The 7847-nt window shown below is 45.4% G+C and overlaps 2 protein-coding genes across 6 annotated transcripts in view; one reads left to right on the forward strand and one right to left on the reverse strand.

Annotated features, from left to right (window-relative positions):
• Positions 1-399: 399 nt before the first annotated feature.
• On the reverse strand, positions 400-2383 carry abhd14b (abhydrolase domain containing 14B). Of its 5 annotated transcripts, none has more exons than XM_025060183.1 (5): positions 2059-2162; positions 1975-2020; positions 1250-1464; positions 865-1106; positions 400-760 (listed from the first exon to the last, which is right to left on the reverse strand). In XM_025060183.1, the coding sequence occupies exons 3-5, from the start codon at positions 1461-1463 to the stop codon at positions 581-583; spliced, it is 636 nt and encodes a 211-aa protein (XP_024915951.1). In that variant the 5' UTR covers position 1464; positions 1975-2020; positions 2059-2162; the 3' UTR covers positions 400-580. The 5 variants fall into 5 exon arrangements, with proteins under 5 accessions (XP_024915951.1, XP_008317809.1, XP_008317810.1 ...); XM_008319587.3 differs by having other exon boundaries at positions 2055-2157; XM_008319588.3 differs by having other exon boundaries at positions 1968-2020; positions 2055-2136.
• Positions 2384-2554: 171 nt separating this feature from the next.
• The window catches only part of mst1 (macrophage stimulating 1), a 6485-nt gene continuing 1192 nt past the window's right edge, over positions 2555-7847 (forward strand). Inside the window, exons 1-15 of the mRNA XM_008319586.3 lie at positions 2555-2612; positions 2978-3122; positions 3365-3480; positions 3571-3685; positions 4155-4291; positions 4653-4773; positions 4878-4996; positions 5965-6139; positions 6220-6350; positions 6616-6718; positions 6806-6942; positions 7031-7063; positions 7156-7270; positions 7371-7448; positions 7661-7807. Of these exons, the coding sequence (XP_008317808.1) occupies positions 2555-2612; positions 2978-3122; positions 3365-3480; positions 3571-3685; positions 4155-4291; positions 4653-4773; positions 4878-4996; positions 5965-6139; positions 6220-6350; positions 6616-6718; positions 6806-6942; positions 7031-7063; positions 7156-7270; positions 7371-7448; positions 7661-7807 (1730 nt within the window). The remainder of the gene's footprint in view (positions 2613-2977; positions 3123-3364; positions 3481-3570; positions 3686-4154; positions 4292-4652; positions 4774-4877; positions 4997-5964; positions 6140-6219; positions 6351-6615; positions 6719-6805; positions 6943-7030; positions 7064-7155; positions 7271-7370; positions 7449-7660; positions 7808-7847) is intronic.

The raw sequence follows: 7847 nt of genomic DNA on the forward strand, positions 1-7847 counted from the left end.
CCCCCCCCCACTGACCCCCGCTGCATCTGTGTTGGTGCATCTCTGTGGGAAAGACGTGTGTGTATGTGATTCTGTAGTCTGTAGTCTGGTGCTCTGTGACCATGTGGAAAAAAAAGACATTTAGAGAAAAAAAAAACAAGATTTAAATCAGTCTGAAATAAAAAAACGACAGCGGCGTTGATAAGTACGAGCTCTGAAGTTGAAATGTTATTTTTTTGTTTTCTGTACATGTGTGTGTGTATCCATGTGAGTGTGTACGAGTGTGTATGTGTGTGTGTCAACGATTTTGCTCCTTCTTTTCTGGACTCCGGTCCACGTCGCTCCATTGTTTTGTACAGAAAAGCTTCAAAAAAAGACGAGGGCAAAATTTGTAAAATACTGTGTCTGTGACTCCTGTAAGATATTTTCAAATTGTTTATTACAGAGAATCAGTTATTAAATAATGTTCATATTTTTCACTTCACTTCAGCGTGTCCTCAGTGATTGTTTTTATTTTATTTTATTTTTTTTTACCCTCCACCAGGAAACCTCCCCCGGTCGTGTTAGGGCAGATCCCGGTAGGTGGAGCCACAGACACAGGTCACAGTTTGGTGAGGAACTCTGTGAGAACCCGGTGCCAGGTGTCGGGGTCGTCCAGGTAACAGGGATGACCGGCGCCCTTCATCACCACTACGCTGTGATTGGTCAGATTGCTCAGGTTACGGCGCGACTCCTCCCCCAGCTGAGCGTCCTGGTCGCCGTAGACGATGAGCGTCGGGACCTGGAGGACGAGGAGACGCAAAATCACCAAATAAGAGTCAAGTTTATTTAGGGGGGGCAGGGGGGGTTGAAGGAGAGGTTTGCAGTACTCCCTGGTACACAGACCTGTACTCTCTGGTACTGCTCTGCCGTGTACTTCTCTGTGCATATGGGAGCCACGGGGACGTAGGCTCGGACCAGGTCCTGGTGCTGGGTGAGGAAGGGGAGGGAGTACATCCCACTGAGGGAGGGGCTGACCACCACCACTGGACTCAGACTCAGCTGATCACAGATCTGCTTCAGGAATCCTGGGGGGGCCAGTTCCCCCACGGCTGCCGGGGCCTCGGCTGATTTGGACCGACCGAGTCCTGGACCAGAGACAGAACCATTACCCACGATTCAACACGGTCGGTGTGAATGTTGGTGTGAATGTTGGTGTGAATGTTGGTGTGAATGGTTGTTTGTCCTTCCATGTGACCAGCCCCCCCACTGACCCCCCCGACCCACCCACCTGGCAGGTCCACGGCCACAGCCCGACACCCGGCTCTGGCCAGAATCTCCAACGTTCCGATGTTGAGCCAGTTCTCGGATGAAAAACGAATTCCGTGAAGAAGTAAAACCGTCATGGTGGCGCCCCCTGCCGCGGGTTGACTTTGTCTGTAGAACAGGGGAGACTTGCAGCCCTCCACCTGGACGCTGCCCTCTGACATCTGAACGGCTGACATCCTGACATCACAGAACAGAACATCACAGAACAGAACATCACAGAACAGAACATCACAGAACAGAACATCACAGAACAGAACATCACAGAACAGAACATCACAGAACAGAACATCACAGAACATCACAGAACAGAACATCACAGAACATCACAGAACAGAACATCACAGAACATCACAGAACACCACAGAACACCACAGAACATCAAAACTTTTTTAAGTTTTAAAGGAACAGAGTAAAAGTTAAATCAACTGTTAAACCCGCGGTACAGCAGCGAATATAAAGTACATGACAATACTGACGGTTAATACAATTAGAAATACATTAAATACAATTAGAAATACAGTAAATATAATTAGAAATACAGTATAAATTCCAATCAACAACGATGTTACTATTCCATGTTGTTCCACTGTCTTTTCGCCTGCAGCAGCTGTGCTTACGTCACGACAACGTGACCACAGCTCCTCGCAGGGTCACTGTTAACGATCCTCATTCAAACGTACTTTTTACCTGACGGTTAACAGAAACGCGTCGATGATCAGTAATCGATCATCGACGTCGATGATCAGTAATCGATAATCGATAATCGGTAGTTGACGTGACGCCGGGACGATCTGCAGAAGCAGCTGTTCTTCTGTTGTAGTTTCACTTTTTTACCCCGGAAAAGAGCAAAGGAAAAGTAAACACATGAAACTTTTCTACTGACCTCTAGCGGTTGTGTGGCGAACTGCGCCTGCCTGTGCACACTAACGTTGCCGTAAGTTCTTCAGTGTTTCTGCCGGACCGTCGCCGTGGACTGACGGTCCTCTGACCGCGTGTCGCTCTTCATTAATCATTGATCCGTGTATCGATCGCCTGTGTTTTGGGGATGAAGACCTCTGTTCCACTTTGGGAGCACAGTGTGTGGGTGTTTGCGGACTTTTTATTCTGTGTTTACCCTGCCTGGGATTTTTTGGTCACGGGGATTTTTTCCACATTTCTCAGATATAACTGTTTTCGACCATTTCGAGCTTCAGGGATCAAATAAAATTCCGTTTCTCCAGAGGATCTCCGTCTGTGGCCGCGGTCTCCACTGATCAATCCACAAACTATGAAACTGCTGCTGTGTTCTGTGTCCTGTGTTCTGCTGACAGCCTCACTGGTCGCTGGTGAGTCGGGGTTTTTACTCTTTGATCTTAAATCTAATTTTCTGTCGTTATAGTTGCAGTAGTAGAAATGTTTAAATTCAAAAATCGGGAATATTAGAGTGAAAGATTCTGTTTGTTTAAGTTCTATTATATTAAATGAACTAATGTTTTTATTTACTGAAAATAACAAGCGTGATGGACAGGTTTGATTTTTTTATTATATATATAAAATAACTTCTACTACTGTTTTTCTAAGGTTGTATTTTCTGTGTTGTGGCGTCACAAACCAGTGACAGCTGGAACGCTGGTCCAAAGGTTATGTGTGTGTAGGACCATGTCCAGGTGATGCCGTTGGTGTCGGACTAACCACAGTTGTGTGTGACCAGGGTACCGCAGTCCCCTGAATGACTTCCAGCGCTCCGAAGGACGAGAACTGGTCCCCACCTCCTGGAACTCACTGAGAGTGTTGACGGTACCGGGCCTGAACCTGGAGGACTGCGCCACCAACTGTTCTCAGTCCCTGGACTGCAGGTACCTGAACTGGTCCACACCAGGATCCAACAGGGAACCAGTTCTGGTCCCTGTCCTGGTCCATTCTACTGCTTTTATCAAGTAAAACGTATCCAAGAATAATGTTTTGAATAATAATAATAATTTGGGAGCCACTGTTGTCGCCCCCTGGTGGTTGATGCTACCTCTGTTCTTCTCTTCGACTCCAACTCTTGTGGATTTTTTCTTTATCATTTTTCTGCTAAAATTGTCTTCATCTGTAGAGCATTCAACTATGAGACGCGTCCGACCGTCACCTGTAAACATCTGCCCTGGGTTCGAGACGGCAACAACGCCGAGGTGAAGAGGAACGTGAACTGTGACCTCTACGAGAAGAAGGGTAAGAAGCAGGTGTGCTCACGGTTCACGATGGAGAAGAATCTGAATTGTCACTGAACCTGACGTTTGATTGGTTATCTCTACTGCGAAGTCTACGTCAGGAAGTGCATTGTGGGTAAAGGGGAAGATTACAGAGGCAAAGTTTTCACCACAAGGAGTGGCCTGACCTGCCAACAGTGGTGGTCAAAGTTCCCCCACGATCACAGGTGAGAATCACGTTGGGATCTAAAGGGTTAATGGTGTTTGGTTTATGTTTTGCCAAAGTGAAACAAATGAAGAAAATATTAATATAAATTGATGTTTGATGTATGTCCCTAAAAGTGGCCCCGAGCCCTACTTTTGTAACCCACTGAACCAGGCCTCAGCAGAAAGACAGGATCCAGATTTTGAGAACCCAAATGGACCAGACTAGATGCTGATAAGGCTGTGGGTCAGAACAGAGATAAACAACAACACAGTAGCCTTTAGCCACCTTTAGCATATTAGCTCTTTTTAGCATTTATAAGAGCTTTCATTCACTTAAATGACTCTTTAACTAAACTATTCTAGAATAATTAAATAAAATTGATTAAATGACGAGCAGAAGACTAAAAGTTTATATGTTTATAACATAAATATAGTCAATGTGTTCCTGTTTGTTAGCTCGTCCTGATGTTTGTCCCTGTTGTGACCCAGGTGGACTCCAACTGCTGCTAATGGGCTGGAGCTGAACTACTGCAGGAATCCAGACGGGGATCGTATCGGTCCGTGGTGTTACACCACAGACCCGGAGCGTCGCTACGAAAGCTGCAACATTCCCCAGTGCAAAGATGGTACGCACCGGTCATACGGCTACGCTAGCTCGGCGTCACGGCTGACACTTCCTGTCACCGATGATTACAGGCAACGTTCTGCTGGAGTTTACCACAGCAGAGTGTTTAACATTATTATAACGAATATTAATGAGTTCAACGCTGCTGTTACTGATTCTTTCTGAACGTCTTTCATTTTAGTCCATTGAATTCTTTTATTTACATTTTGACTTTTTTTTTTCAAATTTCTAACTGTAATTGAACCCTCGTTTCTTTTGTTATAATGACACTGAAATTTTTTTAGAATCGTTGATATATATATTTCCGTCCCTCCTCCGCGGTCACCAGTCTGTTCTGTTCTGTTCTGTGCGTTTGTTTGCAGAGGTCTGCATCAGCTGTAATGGGGAGGACTACAGGGGTCAGGTGGACCACACGGTCAGCGGCAGAGAGTGTCAGCGCTGGGACCAGCAGTATCCGCACCAGCACATTTACCAGCCTGAGAAGTAAATCAGTCCGTGCTCGGTCGGAGCTCCTCACTGTGGTGATGGATGGACTCGATCTTCCTCGTGTTAACATGGAATTACAGCGTGCTCTCGTCCACTTCCAGGTATCCTGATAAGAGCTTGGACGATAATTACTGCCGTAATCCAGACGCCTCCCCCGTGCCCTGGTGCTACACCACCGACCCTGAGGTGGAGAGAGAGAACTGTGAGATCAGCAAGTGCAGTGAGTACCAGGAAAACAGTTCTGTTCTGTCATCAAGTCACAGCACACTTCAAACCACACAACTGGTAACTAGTCACAGGTTTCTGAAAAAAAATTCAGACAGGTTGAAATGATTGAAAGACGGTTAAAAAAAAAAAAAAATATATATATTATATAAATGATAAAACAAGTCACTTTAACGTGTTTTTGTGACAGAATGTCCGACTTCTTTGTTGACTTTTGTTTGTTACGAAAAAAAAAAACCCAGCTCCAAATAATCTGTGTTTTTTTTAGGTGAATGGAGTCGAAGTGTGTGGATTCTCACGGGATTTCAGGGGTTAATGAAGGGTTAATTACATTTTACACTTTTGTGGTTTTAATCACAAATAAAAGCAGTTATTAATGTTACGTTGTTCTATGAATAATTAACAAAAAGTGAAAATGTAATGTTTTATTATTGAATCAATTTCATATTTATTTGGTTTTATTTAATGTTTCAGTTTTTTCTGTGTCTTTTTTACCATCAAAAGAATATTCTATAATTATATACTGGACATATTTACACTGGAAATAATTCACTGGTTCCAGTTTGAACACAACAACGGTTAAAAAATAAATAAATAAAACAAACAATAACAATAACGAACCGTCAACTTCACACCATCATAACCTGAACAGACGTGAAGTCCAACGTTTCTCCATGAACTGTGTGAATTCCACTTCATTCGTTTAAAGTTTGTGAAATGGCACCCTCTTGTGGCGTAACTGCAAGAAAATCATATTCCTGCGGTCAGGCCTCTGAAACAACAGTAATAATAAAAAATAATAATAAATATGAATTTATTAATACATTATTATTGTTACTGTGAATGTGTCTTTATTATAATTAATATTGTTTTTACATTTTAATTATTATCCATTTTTACATCTTTGTGATTCAGTGACACAAATGTGAATTTACTGACCTTGAATTTGGTTCTTCTGCTCAGCTGAAGTCCGGGTGGAGAAACGCCAGCGCTCCAGCTTCACCACCAACTGTTTCCGTGGCCGTGGAGAAGACTACCGCGGTAAGGTCAACGAGACCACGTCGGGGATCCCGTGTCAGCCGTGGGACGCCCAGTACCCTCACGAGCATCCCTTCTACCCCAACACCTACGAATGCAAGTGAGGATTTCAGGTCAAGTCAAGGTCGTGATGTCATCACCAATGAGATCACATGATTATAGAAGCTTGTCTTTTTTCAGAGGTTTGGAGGAGAACTACTGTAGGAACCCAGATGGCTCTGAGGCCCCCTGGTGTTTCACCTCGGTACCTGAGATGAGGACGGCTCTGTGTCTGCAGATCAAACGCTGCGCAGACGACATCGAAGCAGAAGGTGATTTTTACTGTGGTTCACCAATAACTAGTACTAGTATAATTAGTATTACTAGTATTACTAGACATATTAGTGTCATTAAAATAGAGTTGTCTTTTTTACCTTAGTTTGAACAAGGACAGAAACAAACTCTTGTTTAATTTTTAGATTAACCAAAATCTCTGTCTCCCTCCCTGTCTCCCTCCCTGTCTCTCTCTCTGTCTCTCTCCCTGTCTCTCTCTCTGTCTCTCTCCCTGTCTCCCTCCCTGTCTCACCCTTCTCTCAGACTGCTACCAAAAAAATGGAAAAAACTACCGAGGTCAGGTCAGAAAAACCCGTAAAGGGGTCACCTGTCAGAAATGGAACGTCAACACCCCCCATCGGACCAAGTACGTCGATAGATTCCAGAATATTCTACTTGTTTTCGCTCCATCAGACGCCTGTTGACGCTGACCTGTGTACACTGGGTTTTCCAGGATAAATCCCAGGACTCACCCTGAGGCCAACCTGACGGAGAACTACTGCCGTAACCCCGATGGCGACCAACACGGCCCGTGGTGTTACACCACCGACCCAAAGACGGAGTTCGACTACTGTGCCATAAAGCAGTGTGGTACGACGGCGGCCGCAGCTCCTCCTCTCTGTGTCTCCTCTGATACAAACTCTGAGCTTCTCTTGTTTTTCTTGATGTTTCCAAACAGCTGGAGAGAAGGTGACGCTGACGGGCCCCGAAGGTCGGTCTCACCTCAGTCTGAGTCTTTAACTTGTCGACACGCCTGGTCGACCACCGGGTTCAAACTCAGCTCCGTTCTTTTTGTCAACACAGAAAACGTGGAGTTCAACGAGTGCGGGAAGAGAGACGACCGTCTGCCCAGGTCGTGGCTGCGCATCGTGAACGGCATTCCAGGGAACTCACCCTGGACGGTGAGCCTCAGGGACAGGTGAGTGGAGGAGGGAGGGGTCACACTGTCTGTGACCTGATGTCTGTGACCTGACCCTGACCCTGACCCTGACCTTGACCTGGGGCCTCTCTGTGTGCAGGAAGGGCAACCATTTCTGTGGAGGATCCCTGGTCGACGCCCGCTGGGTGATCAGCACCAAACAGTGTTTCTCCTCCTGGTGAATCTGAACCCGCAGTAAAAACCTGTTCAGCTAAAGATACGGACCACTGGTGGCCATCTGTGGGATTACAATCAGGATTTTTAATATCCATTGGTTGTGTGACTACAGTTGATCACACACTGGATTTTTAGGGACCGTGAAAAATGTACAAAAACATCAAAGTTGTTGTGAAGTTGCCCTGAAAATAAATATCCTTTTTTTTTTGTCAGTTATGTGGATTTACCAGGATACTCTGCCATGATGGGAACGCTGTTCCGTGATCCACAGGAAGGAGAACCCGGGGTCCAGACCATCCCTCTGACCAAGATCGTCTGTGGTCCCTCAGAGTCCCAGCTGGTGATGCTGCAGCTGGAATAGTGGGTATCACCCCCGGCCCACCCATCCTCACCCCCACAA

This window comes from Cynoglossus semilaevis, chromosome 11 (genome assembly GCF_000523025.1).
Source record: "Cynoglossus semilaevis isolate Cse_v1.0 chromosome 11, Cse_v1.0, whole genome shotgun sequence".
Lineage (NCBI taxonomy): Eukaryota > Metazoa > Chordata > Actinopteri > Pleuronectiformes > Cynoglossidae > Cynoglossus > Cynoglossus semilaevis.